Source organism: Eulemur rufifrons, chromosome 24 (assembly GCF_041146395.1).
Source record: "Eulemur rufifrons isolate Redbay chromosome 24, OSU_ERuf_1, whole genome shotgun sequence".
In the NCBI taxonomy this organism is placed as follows: Eukaryota; Metazoa; Chordata; class Mammalia; order Primates; family Lemuridae; genus Eulemur; species Eulemur rufifrons.
In genome coordinates this window covers 12,798,798-12,818,313 of record NC_091006.1, presented here as the reverse complement: position 1 = coordinate 12,818,313, position 19,516 = coordinate 12,798,798, and the positions used below count along the sequence as shown (strand labels likewise).

At 51.1% G+C, this 19,516-nt stretch overlaps 1 protein-coding gene across 4 annotated transcripts; it reads right to left on the bottom strand.

Annotated features, from left to right (window-relative positions):
• Positions 1-1,635: 1,635 nt before the first annotated feature.
• SNRNP70 (small nuclear ribonucleoprotein U1 subunit 70) lies at positions 1,636-18,913 on the bottom strand. Of its 4 annotated transcripts, none has more exons than XM_069457788.1 (10): positions 18,703-18,913; positions 17,712-17,868; positions 15,770-15,832; positions 15,599-15,653; positions 11,041-11,105; positions 10,832-10,894; positions 9,006-9,087; positions 5,727-5,828; positions 2,538-2,625; positions 1,636-2,454 (listed from the first exon to the last, which is right to left on the bottom strand). In XM_069457788.1, the coding sequence occupies exons 2-10, from the start codon at positions 17,856-17,858 to the stop codon at positions 1,797-1,799; spliced, it is 1,323 nt and encodes a 440-aa protein (XP_069313889.1). In that variant the 5' UTR covers positions 17,859-17,868; positions 18,703-18,913; the 3' UTR covers positions 1,636-1,796. The 4 variants fall into 4 exon arrangements, with proteins under 4 accessions (XP_069313889.1, XP_069313888.1, XP_069313886.1 ...); XM_069457787.1 differs by having other exon boundaries at positions 1,636-2,427; positions 18,703-18,885; XM_069457785.1 differs by having other exon boundaries at positions 18,699-18,848.
• Positions 18,914-19,516: the final 603 nt, after the last annotated feature.

Below are 19,516 nucleotides of genomic sequence, written 5' to 3'. Positions count from 1 at the left end.
CCTGGGAATTTTGCCTTCAAGCCCCAGCTGCCTGGTCGAACCTCTGTGAACTCTGCCCAGTGCAGACTGCCCTTTCCAACAGTCTGTTCCCCATGCTAAATTGCTAAATGTGCTCAAGGAAAAATCAAGGGTAAATACAAAGTGTACCTCTGTGTGCTTTCCTTCCCTTAGGGATCATACCCCCTCTCAAGTCTGGTCTATACTGGTTGCTCTCCAGCAGCTTTTGTAAGTTTTGTTTTTACATATTTCCTCTGATATTATTGTAAGTGGTCTCTGCTGTTAGTCCAAAAATGGGTTCTTCTTAGCCAATACCAGAAGTCTAGTTACAACATCTGAGATATCTATGAGAATATGCTAATTAGAGGTATTAAGTCCTTTTATTACTGAACTGTTCCTTCCAGGATCAGTTTTTCTATTTATCTTGTCATCTCTTGGCTTTTTTCTCAAACACCTGGGTATCTTGGTCGTTTGGGCAGACTAAGAGCATTATAAAACAGACTAGAATCCTGTGGGGTCAGTCACAGACTGCCTCTGGGTTAACAGACCAAGTTTGCCTTCAGGCTGAGAAACTTCTAAGACAAAAGCAGGTCTTGTATTTGCCCAGGTAGCGAAAGCTCACCTCCTAGGCATCCTGAGTGCTGAAAGGGAGGCCTTTGTACTCCTGGAGTTGTAGCCTCGACACTCTCTAGAGTTGTGCAGGGCCAACTGGCTTCCTTCTCCGAGCTCACTAGACTGATGTGTTCTCACCATCTTTCATCTTCTCTCCAGAAACTTGCTGACATCTCAATTCCTGGTAGATGCTCTTCCGTTTCTGCTTGTTATTCTTCTACTTTCACTAGTAAGTATTAAGTGAAAGTGTCTGCCACAAAGCAATGGGAAGCCACCTCCCTGCCCCAAGCCTGCCTAGCCTTCCTGCTCTGCCCATTCCTCCCCACAAGCTGCACATTCTACATTTCCTGTGTCCTGCTCCCCTACAGATAATAGCTTCCCTTACATACATTCAAATTTGCAGTTTCCCAAATAATCTGGTCCCCTTCTATAATCCACTCCTCCACCAAGACAGGTGGTGGTACGAATAGCCCCAAGGAATATGTGGAAGAGGTTAAAGAAGAGGATGAAAGCACAGGACTGGGGACACTCACAGGGCTTTCTTACCACATCTTAAACAGCTCTGGTATATTGGGCATAGACTCAGCCTTAGGTCCTAAAGCTCAGGTTCTAGGCATCCCCTGGAAAACAAAGTAGGGTCATCAAAAGTCAGGTGACAGCTGGGTGGGATGGTACATACCTACAAACCCAGCACTTTGGGAGGCCAAGGCGGGAGGATTGCTTGAGGCCAGGAGTTTGAGACCAGCCTGGGCAATACAGCCAGACCCTGTCTCTAAAAAAAATTTTTAAATTAGCTTTTTAGCTAATTAGCCACCACCTGCTGGCTCCTATAGTCCTAACTACTTGCAAGGCTGAGGCAGGAGCAATGCTTGAGCCCAGGAGTCCAAAGCTGCAACTGAGCTATGATCACACCACTGCACTCCAGCCTGGCGACACAGTGAGACTCTGTCTCAAAGGGAAAAAAAGAAAAGGCAACAATCTTCTCAGGAAGACATAGCAGTGAAAAAGAACCCAAGGAACCCACAATCAACAGGAAATTAATTTTATTTTGAAATCCAAGGGGCCAGAACAAATAATGAAACTCCCACCCTTAGAGAGCAAACTTAGGTGGCCAAGGTTGGGGGAGAGGATGACAGCAAGAGGGTGGGCAGGATGACGTCCAAACAAAGCAAGTGGAGAGAACCTCTTCACTCTGGTGCAGCCTCCATCAAATACCCGTTCTCTGGAGCAAGATACCCGTCGCCTCCCTCAGACTCCATATACATGTCTCGGCCATCGTTGCCCAGACCCTCCAGCCCATTGTCCTGGCCGCCGCCACCCCCACCTCGGGCCTCATCCCTGCCCCGCTCACTACCCCGCTCCCCCCTCTTGTGCTCGCGATCCCGGTCTCGGTCACGGTCCCGGCGCCGCTCGCGCTCACTCCTGTGGCTCCGCCGTCGTTCCCGGTCACGATCCCGACCCTTCTCCTCTGGACCATCAGGGCCGTCAGGACCGAGCTCCCCAGGAGGGCCGTCATCAGGGGGTGCATCACCAGCCTCAGAGGGCTCGGCCATGTCGCCTCCGCCACCGCCACCGCCCCCACGCAGCTCCTCTTTGCGCTCGCGCTCCCGCCGGGCCCGCTCCCGGCTGCGGCTGCTTCGCCGCTTCCGTTCCCGGTCCTTATCTTTGCTCCGCTCTCGGGAGCGCCTCCGCTCCTCCTTGTCGCGACTCCGTGAGCGCCTCCGCCGGTCCCGAGAGCGGGAGCGTCGCCTTTCACGCTCCTTGTCTCGCTCCCGGCTCCGCTCTCTGCGCTCCCGCTCACGGTCCCGGTCCCGGTCCCTGTGGGGAAGCGGGGAGGGGCCGGGCCTGGATGAGGTGGGCAGAGGTGTGTGGCAGGGGTCCCCCATGTGACCACCCCCCATCCCAGGAAACTGGTTGCCCAATCTCACCTCTCATCGTAGCGGGAGGTATCATCGCGGCCTGAATGCCGGATGTTCACGTCAGCACCACCTCTTCTGGTACCACCGAGGCCACCTCCTAGAGCAGGGCAGATGAACAGAGGGTCAGTCTGCGCAGGGACAGCACCGAAGGAGAGGAGTGAGGGGTCTCCAAAAGCAAAGGCAGGAAAGCAAGCCCCTGCCGTTTGTGTCCACAGAGCCAGGACTGCGTGCACTCTAGTCACAGGACAACCATGTCTTACAGGCACGACGGGGCTCCCACAGAGGGCTACTTCGGAAACAACCGTTACTGGAACCCACGTTTGACTTCAAAGGTCATAATCTCGAATACTGCTTACTACACAGCCTCCTCAAAACCTTCCCTTTGAGTCACCCTTGCCCTCACACAAACCCAAGGCCAGTGATCTGAAAATGTAATCTGCTTAAAAGCCTTTGGTGGCCTTGCCTGGCCTGAAGTCCAAATTTCAATGTCAACTGGCAGTAAGAGCCAGCAAGAGCAGCCCCTGCCCAGCTTCCAAACCATGGGCAGGGGCTCTTGGCATTGTAAGCCTCTTCCAGTCTCCTCACACTCATCTTCCTGCCACAGGATCTGCACACATTGTTATTATCCTTCCCTGGAATGATCCCACCTTCATGTTAGCCCAAACATCACTTCTTCAGGAGGCCTTCCCTGACCTGCCAGCCTAAGCCATCCTCCACTGCATACTCAGTATCAGAAATGCTTCCTTCACCTCGAGTTCGAGATCTGCTGTTTGGGTGAGCGGATTGCTACCTGCCTCTCCCACCAGGCTCTGATGCACCATGAAGGGGCTATGTCTGCTCATGGTTACCAACACGTGGCACTGCAGCTGACATATAAAGGTGGATGTGTATCTGTCAAGCGCATAAATGAACAGCCCTGAGAAACAGATGATAGCATCATCGTTTGGATGGGGAAACACTCAGATAAAGTCACTTGCCCACCGTGACTCAGCAAGGAAGGTGTAGCGCTGGGTCGTCACTCCTGTCTGCCTGCAGGTTGAACCTGCCTTTTCAAGTGCTCCTCTATACCATACTGCCTGGAAGAAAGCTGGAGGGAGGCAGGGCTCAGTTCCATATAAGAAATGACTTCTGGCCGGGTGCGGTGGTTCACGCCTGCAATCCTAGCACTTTGAGAGGCCGAGGAGGGAGGATCGCTTGAGGCCAGGAGTTCGAGACCAGCCTGGGCAATAGCGAGACCCCATCTCTACAAAAAATAAAAAAAATTAGCCAGGCATAGTGGTTTCCACCTGTAACTATCTGGGAGGCTGAGGCAGGAGGATAACTTGAGCCCAGGAATTTGACGCTTATATGATTGTGCCACTGTACTGCTGTCTAGGCAACAGAGCAAGACCCCATTTAAAAAAAAAAAAAGGCAAGAAAACATAACAATGTCTAACCATGACAGTGGGGGTAGAGGGGGAGACACTGCGTGGATACCAGGGGAGACATTCAAATAGGTAGCAGGCAACTGACCAACCACCTGGAGTATTACAGGCACAGGACAGCTAGATTAATGTTTTCAATTCTCAGGTCACCAGCCAGCAATGAGTTGGCTATGGCTGCAACCAACATGTTAAAAAATAAAATAAAACAGCAGAATATAAAACACAACTAAGCAGCCAGGCGCAATGGCTTGAGCCTGTAGTCTCAGCTACTCCTATCCCTTGAGGCAGGAGTTCAAGATTGGCCCGGGCAACACAGCAAGACCTCACCTTTAAAACAAAAAAAGAAAAAAAAAAAAATACAACTATAGCCACATACAGACTATATTACGACTGTTCTGAAAAACTTCTGTTTAGGTTATATGTATTTCTGTATATGCACTGTCAAGATGTTGGTTAACCCCAACAAAGTTTGAATGTCCATCAAACTACAAGATTCAGGAAAGATTCTGACACTAGAAAATTCTGGAAAGATTCTCACACTCTAGGCTTTCTCTCCAATAAGAAATAGCAGAGCCTTAAGAACCCACTCCACCCCAGAGAAACCAGAGGAAGTTAAGAACGTGCCTACTAAATGCAGACACTCAGCAGATGAGCGTGTGGTCTACCTAGCACAGATGGGCCTTGAGCAAGAAGGGAGGGCTGGGAGGCAGGACAGGAGCTAAGGGTGGTCAACACTGCCTGGGCATCTGCCCAGGAAAGATCTACTCTGAGAGCTGTCAGTCAGCCTCCTAAGATTCAGTCTTCAACAAGCGTGTCTGGATAAAACGACCTCAGTCCCAGGTTCAGGCCCAACACTGAGCCAATTACATGGGCCCTCCCCAAAATGCAGAGAGACTTATCCAGGACTAACTGTGCAGCAGGGAGTCATGGCCCTACGCCACACTGGGCCAGTGCAAAGCACAGAAGAGACCCATCTGCACAGATGGAAAATAAGGCAGAAGTGAGCTGCAGGGATGTCACACGTGGGCTGTCCAGCTCTTGACAACTTCAGCGGCCAGGTGCTCTTGAGGCCCAAGGTCATCACATGCCTCTGGACTCCAAAAGACACAGTGATTTTGTACTGACAAGCCCCTTTATGTTTTAGGAAGCTCAAATGTATTGCTGATACTTGCAGCCAAACTGACCTTGACTGAGTCGGTGAATTGGCAGACAGTGAGGGGGACTATTCAGTAGGAGGCTCAAAGGCCAGATGCCACCCCTGTCTTGCTTTTGACCAGAAAGCAGCCTGGTACACAGCTGGTGTTCAAACAGGTAACTTGCTCAATGAATGAATGAATGAACAAACAAGAGCAAGAGCACAGCGTAAACAGATGAGTGAAGTGACATTTACAAGCCCCACTGTGTGTCACTTGCCAAGCTGGGTATCTGATGTGCTGAGCTCACTGAACTCTGATATTATTCACACTGTCGAACATGAGGAAGAGGAGGCAGGAAGAGGGGAAGTCCACCAGCTAGTAAGTATGCAGCCCCGCATCTGGGGCCCGGCTGTTCCTAATCAGTAACCTGGAATGAGAAGGCGGGCGGGCACCAGAAATATGATGGCAATGAAAGAGAAGAGCTGGAAACAGAGGGAGGATGTCAATCGCTGAGCAGAGAAATTGGCAACAGGCAAGGAAGAGGACAGAAAGCACCAGAGGGTGTGGCAAAGAGAGCGGAGAACAAGGCCACCAGGCCCAGGGTCCCTAAGAGCCCAGCATGGGCAGGATGTGCTCACCTAGCCGCCTGGGCCTCCAGCCCTTCACGGTTCGGCCCCTCTCCACATCCACAAGGACTCTTCTGCCATCAATCTTCTTGCCGTCTGCGTGCTTGTAAGCGGCTGTAACAGATGTGGGGAGGGGGGAAGGGGAGAGGAGTCCCCAGAGGGTCCTCTAGTCAGGACAGGCCCAGGTCTGTAGCATCCCCACCCCCAAGTGTCCCCGTCATTGCACTCACACGCACACACCCACCAGACAGCCAGGCAACTGACAGCCAGACCAGCCCTCTCCCAAACCGGCGAGGGGCCTGCTCCATCTCAGTCCCGGCTTTCTTCACAGCACCCCCAAACCACCACTTGGGGGGCAAGACAGCCACCCCCAGCAACCCTCCCCCAGGGACCCAGGCCCTTCCTACTCCCAGACCCCGGACGACGGAGCAGCCCCCTCCTGCCAGGGTGGCCAAAGTTGCTGCAAAGAAACTGGAGGTTAACTCAACGCTGGACTCTGCTGTGGGGGAGGGGGCTCCTCCACAACCCCAAGCATGCACCCTAAAACATCATGCTGGGGTAGGAGGCCCGCTTGGGCCGCTCCGCACCCCAGTTCACACCGGTTTTCTTTTTCTGTTTTTTTGGGGGGAGGGTGAGTGTGGGGGTAACAGACATCAGAACAGAAAATGAACCAGAAGGGGGTGGGAGAAATCTTCAGGAAATGGCAGGGAGCAGAAAGGCGGGTTATGTGCTCCCACAGGGCCTGGAGGGGCCCCGCCGCAGGGGGGCGAGGGAAAGTGGAGGGAGGCATAGGGAGACGTGCGGTACTACTGAAAATCCCTGCCTTACCTGAGACGACTGACCCTGCCACCCACCCAGCCAGCCCTGCCCCATCTCGTCCTCCACATCCCCAGCTCCACACGCACTGGAGTCCACCCAGCCGGTGCCTATCACAGGAGGGTGAGCAGAGGAGGAGACGAGGGGAGAGGCTCACTGCTGCTCTCGGGCAGGACACAGCAAAGGGCAGGCCTGATGCCCTGGCCTGTAATCACATGGGGCTGTCGGGAAGGCCAAAAAGTCCCTGTCCCCACCCCCAGCCCTGGCCTAGGGGGTTGTCCTCAACCAACCACGATACCCTGCCCCGCCCCAGCCCGCTCCCCCCCAAATAACAACCAGAGGAAGAGAAAAAGGTGCCATTTACCGATGCCGGCCTTGCGGGTGTCCAAACCGAGCGGGATGGGGGGGGCTCGGCAACTCCTGGGGGCCTGGCGAGGAGGCGGGCTTCCCGGGGGGGGGACACGGGACCGCTTACCTGGAGCCCCCAAGCTTACCTGAGCACGCGCACAGACCCCACCCCCACCACCATGGGGTCAGCTAAAGCTACAGGAAGGGGAGGTGGGGGGTTCTAGGGAGCCACAAGGGAGAGGAGCCACATCTCCTGCACCACCTGGAGACAGGCAGAGGAAGTGGTGGACCCCAAAGAAGCCTCATGGAGGCCTTAAAAAGGGGGAGATAAAGATTAACACCAAATCTGGGAGCTGGAAAACCTTGGCACTATTTTTTTTTTTAAATTTAAAAAGAAGGCTGAGGAGGCCTTAGAAAAACTGTCCACCCTTACCAATTCCCAATAAAGGCACACTAAGCTAGGCACATGGGCCAGCCGAGGACCTGGAGTGATGTTTCCACCTGCAACTGCACACTCCCTCCCACCAGCTGCTTCAGCCTGAAGGCTGGCACGCAGGGGTCCAGGAGATGATTGCTGCCGTGCTCTGAGGAGGAGGGGCCGCTTGGCCCCTGAACCCCGAGGAGGGGAGTGGGGGAAGGAATTTAAGGACCAGGATCACAGTCAAGCAAAGGAACCCTGCTCAGGTTCGGTATCCCAAACCCCAAAGAGGCCCAACCCGGGAGGAACAGCAAAGAAAACATGTGATTGTGTACGTCTAGGCTTCTCTCTCTTTCCCTCTCTTAAGTCTCTAAACAGTAGAACCTACTACATCTTCAGCTGTTTGCAGCCTGTCCCTTGATCCCGCCCACACCCCAGACCCAATCCCATGCACTCTGGGGAGCTCCTGACCACCTCTGGAGAGTGGCTGGGCACCACAGCCAGCCCCCTCAGGAGGCCTCAACCATGGTAAGGAAGACAGGAAGGGGAAGAGCACCCCGAAACTAGCAGCCAAAAAAGAATCTCCAAAAAGATTCAGTGACAGCCCCACAAAAGGGATAGGTGGCAGGGAGAGAAGGGCTGAAAGGTTCCATATGGAGCCCTGGCCCTAACGCACCCCCATCTTCAGTGTTTCCACCACCTTGCCGCTGATGTCATGAAGCCGAGTAGGCAGGGGGTTGGGTGGAGCCCAGTGGAGAGGCTGGCTGCCTTTCCCACAGGGGTTCATCCTTCCCCTCCTGAGATCAGCAAGATTCTCGGAGAGCATATGGATGGGGGCAGGAGGGGCAAAGGGCACCCAAACAAGGAAAGGGCTGTGGGTGCAGGGAGGCTGAGGGGGCGACTGGGGGAGGAGGAGGGACGCCTCGCTGCTCCTGAGCTGCCTGGCTAAGCTGGGCTGGTGTGCGGTGCTGAGTGATCTTACCCATGATACAAACCCTTATACCAACCATACACTGAGGTGTTGTAAGGGGAGCGTAAGCATCAGCTGCAAGCCAGCTGCGTGGTGGCTGCAGTGACAATAAGAACAGTCAATTAATACGGCGGCCCCTGGACACGCCGCAGCCCTGCCCGCCCCCACCCACCCATCCCTGCCCATGTGGACGCCGCGACAGCCTCAAAGGGGGCTTTGGAGCGGTGGGGGCAGGCGCTTAACACACCTACCACCCCACTGCCCACTGAGAACAGGGTGAGGGGCTGGGGGTGGGGAGGCGGAGGGTCGGGTGGCCCAGCCCCAGTACTACTGGGGGGAAGAGAGGGCAGGTACAAAGGCCAGTCCTCATTCCAACCTGGTACCCCCAATTCCAATGGGGGGAATAATGGGGAGAGGTTCCCCAAAAATCCGACCCCTCCCCCCCACCTCCAGCTGGCCCCAGCCCCCATCCAGTTCCCTCCTTGCCCTTGAAGTTCAACGTGTGACACTTACCTCCCCGGGTTCACACACACACACGTTGTGGGGGATTTGGTTTTTGTTTTTTAAAAAACACGTATATAAAAAAAAAAAAGATATATCAGAAACAGAGGGAGGAGAAGAGACATTGCTAATGTCAGGTGTGGCAGGGTGGGGAGGGCACAAGACGACTGGGAAGGGGCTGGGGCAGCAGAGAAGTGAGAGAGGGCCAGAGGGAAAGGCTGAGGAGGGAGGTACTCACAGTGCATGTCTCGCTCGTGTTCATACTCGATGAAGGCATAGCCTCGGGGCTTTCCTGACCGCTTACTGTAGACCATGTGTATCTGTGGGGTGGGCGAGAGGCAGGTCAGTTCTGCCACAGGGAAACACCACCCAACCAATTACATAGTCTGGGTGCCAGGTCCTGGGCTGTCTGATGCCAGTGACAGATGCCTCAGAATCTGTCTTTCAAGAGCTCCAAGTGACTTATGCTCTAATGGCAGGAGCAAAGGGCACAGTGGAAACCAGAGGGGCACAGAGGTGGCTTCCCAGAGGAAATGACACTTAAACTAAGACCTAAACAATGAACAGGGATGAACAAGGGAATAGAGAGGTGTCAGCCTACCAGGTGGAACAGCAGTAACACCAAAGGTCTAAGGGATTAGGAGAACCAGGGGGGCAGGAGGCTGAGTAGCTTGAATATATTTTGATGAGAGGATCCTCAGGAGATGAGGCCACAAAGGTGAACAGGTCCCAGGATCATCAAACACCCCTAGTGCCAGGCCAAGGAGCACGGTCTATAAGGACCTGAGAAGGGTAAGGGCCAATGTAGCCAGCCCATGCAGCCGGGAAGAAACACAGGGAGTTGGGGAAACGGGGCAGGAGAGTTCTAGGATAAAGAGACAGAGGGCATATGCAGACACACACCTAGCATGTGCAATGCCAGGGAGGAGAGAATGGACAGAGCGATGGGTCCTACCATGAGAACGGGATATGGGAGGGGGTGGAGGTATGTAAGACCACACGGCTGGGGAAGGGCCCTGGAAGGCCAGGCTGTAGTAACTGGACCTCTATCCTGATATCCTAGAGCCATGGGAGATGTGAGCAAAGATGGGGTCAGCTCTGGGTGTCAGAAAGACCCTCTGGGATCACATGGGAGAGGGACTGTGAACATGGTTTAGATAGGGCTGTTGGGACAGAATAGGTCAGGATGAGCCAGGGGAGGTGATAGCATTTGAGCCAGTCCCCAAAGGATGGCCAGTTCCACATTCACATCACTACCAGTGACCAGCCCACATCATAGATGGTTGTGACCCTGAGTTCACCTGGTCCTAGGACTTGAACCTTGGGACCCTATAGCCCCCCCAAACCCAACTGAGATTCCAAACTGACCCAAAGTGGGATCAGAGGAATAAGGTCAGGGTCAGAGCTCTCTCACAGGCCTTCGATACGAGGGACCAATCCCTATGAGAGCCTGGAGCTAGGGGGAGGCCAGCATGAGCCCACTCAGTGCCCGGCACTGGGCATCCCAGTTTGTGTGCAGGATGACCTCAGGCCCCCACTACTGCCCAGCGAGGGCCCATGTCTGCCCATGTTAAGAGATTGGGAGGAAATAAGGCACAGAGCATTTAAGTAACTTTTTAAATGAAATGTCAGTAAACCATAAAGCCTTGCTCTAAAACAAGAGTCAGCATACACTTGCTGTAAAGGGCCAGAGAGTAGGTATTTCCAGCTTTGAGGGACATACACTCTCTGTTCCAATTACCCAACCCTGCCTTACAGCAACAGCAGCCACCAACAATACGTAAACAAATGAGCCTGCCTGGCTGTGTGCCAATAAGACTTAATTTACAAATAGTAAATCTGTAGTTTGCTGACCCCTGCTCTAAATCAACAACCAGCAATGGTAACTTCTAATTTTACTTCCGTGCTACCCAAGGTCTGCTGCATGGAAGTGCAGCCAGCATGTAAACCCAGGCCATGAAATGATGGGGGGCTTCCTCAGGACTGAGACCTTTCTCTCTTTCAGTCTACAGCCCCCTCGTCCACCCACTCTCAATTCAAATAATCCTGACTCAAGCCACTTACTCTTTTGATGGGTCCGTACACCTCAAACTCTCTCCGGAGCTTGGATTCTGTTGTGTCATAGTTCTACAACAAGACAGATATGAAGTTAAATGGGAGCAGGGAGCTGTCCCAAAGCCCTAGGAACATTCCCCAGGACCTAGCCTATTGTCCTTTATCCCAGATCCTGGCTCTCAGCAGCCTGGAGTTCCAGGAGGGAGCTGGGGACTCACCACTCTCGCTACGAAGAGAGTCTTGAAGGCATCACCCTGAGCATTGGGATCATTGTGAGGGTCCCCTGTGCAAGAAGAGAATATGTAAGAAGGAGGCGTCCATGGTCTCAACATGACAAACAGATGGGCAGAGACAAAGAAGGTAAAGCTGGGATATGGCAGGCCTAACTGCCATTTCAGACCTACATACCCTAAGGGCCCCCTCCCTCCCAGATGTAGGGTGATCCGAGCAGTAACTGAGCCCAACTGGGCCTCTCCGAGATGAAGCCTGATACCTGCCTCTCCCGGTGCAGAGCTCCCTCCCTCAGGCAGGGCTGCACTGCCACCCGCTGGACACAGACTCCAAGTACAGCCCACAGGAAAACCTGACAGCAAACCACCCTAAGGTGAGGACTGAGAGCTTTTTCCTCTATGCCCCATGGCCTCTGGGAGGAAACAAGGGCTGGTGCTAGAGCAAATGAGAAGAGCTGATTGGCATTACATCAGGTTCCTACTCCAGCCTTCCTATAGCAAGGCAAACAACTGTCCTACCTGGCCACTGAGGAATAACAATCTCCAAAGAGAGGATCCTATTAAGAAATCAATCCTGTAAGTGATTGGACTTATTCCCACTGGGAATAAGTCCTTTTCACCAAATATGGTGACCCCAGCACACATAATGTCCCTGACTCCTGCTGGAGCCCTAAAGGTACTCTGCCCATTAGAGGTGTTTCTTCTGCAGTATAGTGTTACCCTCAAAAGGCCCTGTCACATTCTGGGAGAATATGAGAAAAGGAATAAAATTAATAATTTATTGAGCACATACTATGTGTGGCCCAGACACAGCACTGGACACTGAAATTTATCTATCATTATTTTGCAAATGGAAGCAAAAATCCAAGTCATGGAAAAGGGTCATTCCATGTCAGAAAGCTTAGGCAGACTTTACCTCTCAGCCCTAGTATTCGTACTACCAGGCTCCCACCCTAAATCCCTGGAGGTTATTTTCTCAGGAAAACTGTGGGAATTGCAAGAAGCCAGAGAAACAGTCTCAGATCTGTTTCTTCTGAGGGTTTAGCTATAAGCATCAACCAAGGTCAAGATGACTTTTAAAGGATTTCCTAAAAAGCAGAAGCCTGACTCAAACTTAAGGGTATACCTATCTAGAAATAACTGCAAAGACAACTCCATCTTTGTGTTCTCCCCCCACGCCTCAGTTCCTTGCCACATCTCATCCTTCCCTGTGCCTGGGTCTCTCAATATGCACTGCCTCGCTCTCATTCACTCACCAGACAAGTACTAAGCACCTAGTATGTGCCTGGAACTGTTGTAGGGGTTGGGGATTTGGCAGTAAACAAGACAAAACTGGTCCCTATCCTCATGGAGCTCATATGCGAATGGAGGGGGAAAATAAGGAGACCATGTATAATTACATTAGACGATGACAGAGAGATGGGAAGAAAAGGTGACTTTAAAGGGAAGGTTAGGAAAGGCCTAAGATGGTGACATTTAACTGAGGATCTGAAGGTGTCACAGCAGCAACAGGAAAACACACCTTGAAATACCAGGCAGTACTTGGCATAACAAGTACTGTTGGAACACTACAGTGGGACGATGAATGCTGCCTAGGGGAGTGGACAGAGGCCAATTAAGAGAGCTGAGCTTCCTGAAGCGCAGCCAGGAGGTGCCAGCAGACAGAAGGGAAACCACCCCAGGCCCACCGCATAAGTCACCTGTAGTTCTTGCAAGGGGCCCGTGAATGTGACTACAGGTAAAAGCAAGTGCAGCCAAATCAATAGTGCCCAAGTATCTGAAGAACACATCAACTGAAAAAGGGGGGCACGGAACTAATGCTGGTTAGTGGTCCACCAGTCAGCGTACGTGTGCGCTGCGCTGGCAACCCTATCCTCGGGAAATCCTTGCTTAAAGGATTTATCTAGGTACCAGCCCAGAGGAGGGGCTCCAAGGAACTAGGCTGTGGAGCTGGGAAACCTCATTAGGCTTTAGAGGGCTGTGATAACATCTCATTGTTTGTAAGCATACTCGCCTCAAAAAGCCTCCATTTTTTCATCTTAGAAATGGGAATAACCACCCCTGCTGTACTTGGAAGCTGTGGTAAGTCAACGATATGCTGTGGTAAGTATATCAAGTGCTTAGAAAGGGGGCAAAGTCCCCTTGAATGGTAGCCGTTAATTGTGATGAGGCACAGCAAGCTTCTATAGTTAGGGACACAGAAACCCTACTGAACTTGATCCATTATTTTCCTCTTCTATTATGGGGAAGTTCAAACACTTTTAATGGAAGTAGAGAACAGTAGAATGAATTCCCGTGAGCCAGCTTCAGTTATCAGCATATGACCAAACGTATTTCATCTCTGCCCTCCTCCAGCCCCACTCGATTATGTGAAATCAAACTCCAGACATCACATCATTTTGGTCTTTAGTAAACACTTAAAAAAAAAATCATAACCACAGTACCATTATTACATCTTAAAAAAGTTAACATTATTAATTCCTTAACTTCATCTATGATCCAGTGTCCAATATGTCTTAATTGGAACTGTTTTGAAAAAGCATTTTTTATAATTAGCTCATTTAAATCAAGATCCAAACAAGTTCCACACGTATCATTTGGTTGATCTTTTCGTTGTTTTTTAAACAGGGTCTCACTGTGTCACCCAGGCTGAAGCGCAATAGTGTCACCACAGCTCTCTCCAACCTCTGGGCTCAAAATGATCCTCCTGCCTAGGACTCTCAAAGTCTAGATTACAGGCATGAGCCACCAAGCCCAGCCATGTCTTGACTTTTTAATCCATACGGTCCCCTTCCTGACCTCCTAATTTTGTCATTTATTTGTTAAGGAAACTGGATCTCAAGTTTATCCTGTACAATTCCCCACATTCTGAATCTGGTACAAGGTGAGTCTGGAATGGCGAGCAGGGACTCTGGTCTTCATGTGGAGAACAAAAGGAAGATCTTAGCAGAAGTACAATCAATCAGAATTGCACTTAATGGGCCAGGTGCGGTGGCTCACGCCTGTAATCCTAGCACTCTGGGAGGCCAAGGTGGAAGGATCGCTTGAGCTCAGGAGTTTGAGATCACCATAAGCAAGAGTAAGACCCCATCTCTACTAAAAATAGAAAAAAAATTAGCCAGGTGTGGTGGCACACGCCTGTAGTCCAGCTACTTGGGAGGCTGAGGCAGGAGGATTGCTTGAGCCCAGGAGTTTGAGGTTGTTGTAAGCTAGACTAATGCCACGGCACTCTAGCCCAGGCAAGAGAGTCAAACTCTGTCTCCAAAAAAAAAAAGTATTTAAGACAGACCCTCAGTGGACTTTGGCTGGGGAAGATGGAGGCAAATTAGTTAAACTTTGACCACATCATCCAAGGTAGTGGTAGTGGACATGGAGAGAAGGGTCAGATTTGTGACACTTAAAGTAACAGGGACAGGTCTTGGTGACAGGCTGAGAAAAGGGCAAAAAAGGGTCATGACTTGCACAGTCAGATGGCCATGTCCCAGAGAAGAAAACACTCAAAGGAGACCAGGTTGGTGGGGAGGAAAAATCCCTATTGAGGTTTGGACACTGAGTCTGAGATGGTTTGAGGCATCTGAGAAAGGACACCAAGGCAGCTGCTGTAGTGACAGTCAGTGCTCAGAGAGCTCCCAGCTAGATGCCTGCCAGGCATTTGATTAAGTACCCTAAGCAAATCAGCCACTCCAGGGTTTGGAGAAAGTGATTGACCAAGGCTCACAGGTGTATGGAAAAAAACCCAAGTCTTCTGACTACACTGGTGCCTCACTTAACAATGGGGCTACGCTCTGAAAAATGTGTTATTCAGTGATTTCACTGATGTGCAAACACTAAAGCATGTAGTATGATGGTAGAGCCTACTACACACTTGGCTATGTGGTATAGCCTATTGCTCGTAGCCTACAAACCTGAACAGCATGCTACTGCACTGAATGCTATAGGCAACTGTATCACAACGGTAAGTATTTGTGTATCTAAACATACAAATAATCTTACAGGATCACCACTATATATGTGGCTTATTGATGACTGATACATTGTTATGCTGACTGTCACGGTATGAAGTTTTCACTGTAACAATAAAAGGCCAATAGTGATTGACCCTCTGGTGAGTTTGGTTAATGGCTACAATGCACCCGTCTCATGTCCCAATTCCTCCTGTACCAGGAAGGGATAGAACATCCCTGGCCTAAGGATCAGGGAGCTAAGTGTGGCATGAGGACTGACTCATTAGACTGTACCTCACTGCCTGAGCCTGGGAGACCCAGCTGGGCTATGGCTGCCCCTTAAGTACACTCCCCTGCGGGAGGAGCCCAAGGTACCAGGGGTCTCCCTTCATGCCAACCTTTACCCCATGCTCTCTTGCTTCAAAGACTAAACCAAATACAGTGCTTGGCAAGTGGTAGGGGCTAAATAAGTGAACCAACAACCCTGCTCCCCCAACCCCAAGACAGACCTCTGGGAGAGTAGGGTACTGGGTGTGACCTGGGAGGAGGAACACAAAGGGTTTGGGGGAAAAGAGAGGTAAGAGGAGGCATTAGAGACTTACACATTTTTAGCTCCGTCTCCACTTCCTGCTGTCGCCGCTCAATCTTTTCCCGTCTCTGTTGGGAGAAAGGAGAGGTGGAGAAGTGAATGCAAACAGAAGTGCTCTGATGTCAGGGATCATCTGGAGAAAGTGGCAAAATAGACATGGGGTTAGGAGGCAAAAATGACATACCTTCCTCTCCATGCGTTCCTCCCTGGTTTCTGCACGAGTTGGAGGAGGGGCATCTCGAGGGTCCTAGGAACAAGAAGAGGGATGACAGGGTGGGAAGGACTGGGGGAAATGGCAAGGGACACCTACCAAGGAAATAAGCATTTCAGCCTCCCCCGCAACCACCTACACAAATAAGCAAACAAACATGGACAGCTCAGTGGAAGCAGGGGAGTGGCACAGACCAAAGCATGGTCGGAAGACCAACACTGTCTATAAACTGCTCCTGGTCTGTGACAAGATAAGCACAGAAATTGGGAGTAAGTATTCAGAAACTTCTACAGCAATTTGACAGGGTAGTTTTATGTTCCATTAAGCCTAATAATAAAAATTTGGTCTTCTATTTTGTACATTCTTCTTTAAAAACAAATTACAAGAGAAATGAAAAGTAATTCTATTGTTTTTATCAAAAGCATCAATCTGCAACAGACTGGAAACATTTGTTCTTCACTACAGTTTGAAAAGCACTGGCACAGGTGACACCTTGCTTAGGAACACAGCTTCAAAGGTCCTATCTTCCCTGTTTAGGAAACACACTGCTGCTCACAGCTCTAAGGAGCATTTACACTGAACAAAGTGCCAGAGAATGTGATAGGAGCTGCGTGATGGGAGGGCCCTTCCTTATGAGCACCAATGAGCAGGGACTGGGCATGAAGCAACAACAGCAGACGGTGCAGGGCTCTGAAGCTGACAACTGGACACCCTCTGACAGCCAGGGCAGTTCACCAGCCACTCGTTAAATAGCAAGCCACACATGACTGACATCAAAGGGTACCACCGGCCTGTATCCACTACAATAATTTAATTGGCTAATAACACTTCCTAAATGCCAGTTCATCAAGGATGGTAAATCACACTAAAGATCCACCCTTCTGTTATTTACTAACTCTGTTTTGCAACTCCCTCCCTCTCCAGCTACACTTCTCTACCCAATGCCAGAATGTTTCTCTTATGCCTTCTAACTGTGTGCCAGCATTTCTCAGGTGCGCTGTGATGCACCTTAAGGGGTAGAAATCATTACCCTATTTTTATGAATAACAAAACTAAGGTTCTGGAGCCTAAGTCATTTATTCACGTTTACCCCAAAGGCACAGAGCTAAGATCCCCAAGTCTTGGCCGGGTGCAGTGGCTCACACCTATAATCCTAGCACTCTGGGAGGCAGAGGTGGGAGCATCACTTGAGCTCAGGAGTTTGAGACCAGCCTGAGCAAGAGCAAGACCCCACCACTACTAAAAATAGAAAAATTAGCCAGGTGTCGTGGCGCATGCCTGTAGTCCCAGCTACTCGGGAGACTGAGACAGGAGGATCACTTGAGCCCTTGAGTTTGAGGTTGCAGTGAGCTATGATGACACCACTGCACTCTACACAGGGCGACAGAGTGAGACACTGTCTATAATAAACAGATAAATAAATAAATCCCCAATTCTTGAGCACTCTAGTACCCAGGGCAATCCTTCATGCATACCATCCTATTAACGATAAAAACAGTAAATACATTAGCAAATGCTGACATTTACTGATTGCTTGGTGCCAAACCCTTTGATACACTTTGCCGTTTAATTCTCCTTAAATATCATGAAGGTGTTACCATTACTCTCTTGCTAAAGATAAAGAAACCAATGCATTTAGAGGATATAACACTTGCCCAAAGTTACACAGCTGATAAATGGAGCGGGCCAATGACTACCTGACTCAGGAGTCTGAATTCTCAACCACTGCTTAATGAATTTTCACAAAAACCCCACAACAGATATACTATCAACCCATTTAAGACAGAGAAACTGAAGATCAGAAAGACTACATCATCTGCCCAAATCACACAGCTAGAAAATAGCCAGAGGCTGGATTCCCAAATCCAGCTCCCCCCAAAACCCAAACCACTCCTAGTCTGCTCAGTGCACTCACCTCAAACTCTCGGATGTATGGCGCAATGCCACAGTAAGGTTGATTGTGGTGTTTTTCATGTGGCAGTTTCTCCAGGGGTGGCAGGTATGGGATGGGGTCACGGGGGGCAAAGAGGGCCAGAAGATTGGGCGGCAGGAACTGGGTCATCTTGCCAAGTCTGAGAGCAGAAGCAGGACACTTTTATGTTAGAGTAGGTCAGTAGAGACGAACCCCCTTATTACCCTTTGGCTCTCAAAAAAAAAAAAAAAAGAAAGAAAGAAAGAAAGAAAAAAAGCGAAACAGGAGAGAAGTTTCAGTATTAAAATAGGCTCCGTAAAAGCAGAGAATGATTCCATGTCACAAGAGAAAGGGATAAATCTGGGTGAGAAAGCAAGATCTTGGCGGGATGGGGTGAGGCCAGGGCTTGAAGGGAAACAAAGGCCAGTAAGGCAAACAAAGACTGGAAGAGGGTTTCTGAGTAATGAAGTCTCAGAATCCTGAGCCAGGAGCTGTGGGGCTGAGAAGTTCCCTAGGGGTTCGTGGAGAAATCAAGGATCCCGAGAAGGGAGGCCCAGAGCAGTAGTGACTGGGGGTCCTGTACCTTCCAAAACCTTATGAGGCGGAGGGCACAGGGGGAACGGGGAGGGAAGTCTCCTAGCAAAGGGAGAAAGTCATAAGGACCAAACCTCTCAAGCCAGGGACTTGTGGGTAATAGATCTGGGCCCCCAAGGGTGAAAGGAATTATGGGTAAGGGTCCAGAACAACATAGAAAAGAAAGAAAAAAGGCAACGCACCGCAAGGGCCTGTGGGTAGGGGACTGAGGGGGAAACCGGGATGGCTGTCAGAAGCGAGCTTGACTGCCTAGAGAATTCTGGGTGCGCGGTGCAGAAAGGTGCTGTGGTGGGGACCTGGGAAGGGGACCCAGCCGCGGGCGAGTGGACTAAGGCCCACCGCAGGGGCTTGTGGGTAGCGGCCCCGCACCCCGTAAGGCCGCTCAGTCACCCTCACCCGCCGCGCGGCGCCCTCTTCGGCCTGGCGTCGGTCTGGAGGCTCGCGGCGGCTGCGGCGGCCCCTCACAACAAAGACTCCTCCGGCTTCGACTCGGGTAGCGCCCGTGTCTGTCTGCCTCCGTCGCCCTCTCAGCGCGCGCGCACCAGGCCACAGCTCACGAACCCGCGCGGCCTCAGCTCGCGACGGAAGCAGGCGGTGGATCCCGGACTCAAATCCCTCCGCCGTCCGCACTGCGCACGCGCCGCTCCAGTCTGGTACAACCCACACACCAGGACACAGCCCCGCCGCGGGCACAGCGCACGCGCGAGGTCACTAGGCAGCCTTCGGTAGCCTTAAACTCCTTTGCTGCGGAGGGCAGGCGTCCGCAATGCGCATGCGCACTCAGCACACAGCCGCCCCCTCCACCTCGCGCTCTGGGTTCCAACCGCTTCTGTCCGCGAGATTCTTATTGATGCTCCGCCCCTTTCCCTATCCCACTACACGGATCTTTCGCGCATGCGTGTTAGGTAGTGTACTGTGATAACAATTCGCCGCCGCCTGACAAAGAGTCCCTAAGTGAATAATATGATTGCGTTGATGTCTAATCTATTCAACCAGTAACTATATATCATATCTTCCTTTTCCTGAGCAGTGGAAAACAACAACAACGAAACTGTTCATCGAGCATCCTGTGTGTGCCAGGCGCTCTTTAGGTTCTGGGGCTACAGCACGTGATTAAAGCAAAGTCTTTTCCTTATTGAAGCTTACATTGTACTGGGGGAAACAACAAAGGTATTTAAATGATTAAATACAATTTCAGATAGTGGCCAAGATAA

What these genes read in the sequence shown, in the direction of transcription:
- SNRNP70 (XM_069457788.1), bottom strand. Translation starts at nt 17,858, where the DNA reads ATGACCCAGTTCCTGCCGCCCAATCTTCTGGCCCTCTTTGCCCCCCGT. An exon ending in AGGAACGCATGGAGAGGAAG is followed by an intron (nt 15,654 to 15,769) that starts GTATGTCATTTT and finishes TTCTCCCAACAG; the next exon opens with AGACGGGAAAAGATTGAGCG. An exon ending in ACCTCCCGCTACGATGAGAG is followed by an intron (nt 2,455 to 2,537) that starts GTGAGATTGGGC and finishes CACCTCATCCAG; the next exon opens with GCCCGGCCCCTCCCCGCTTC.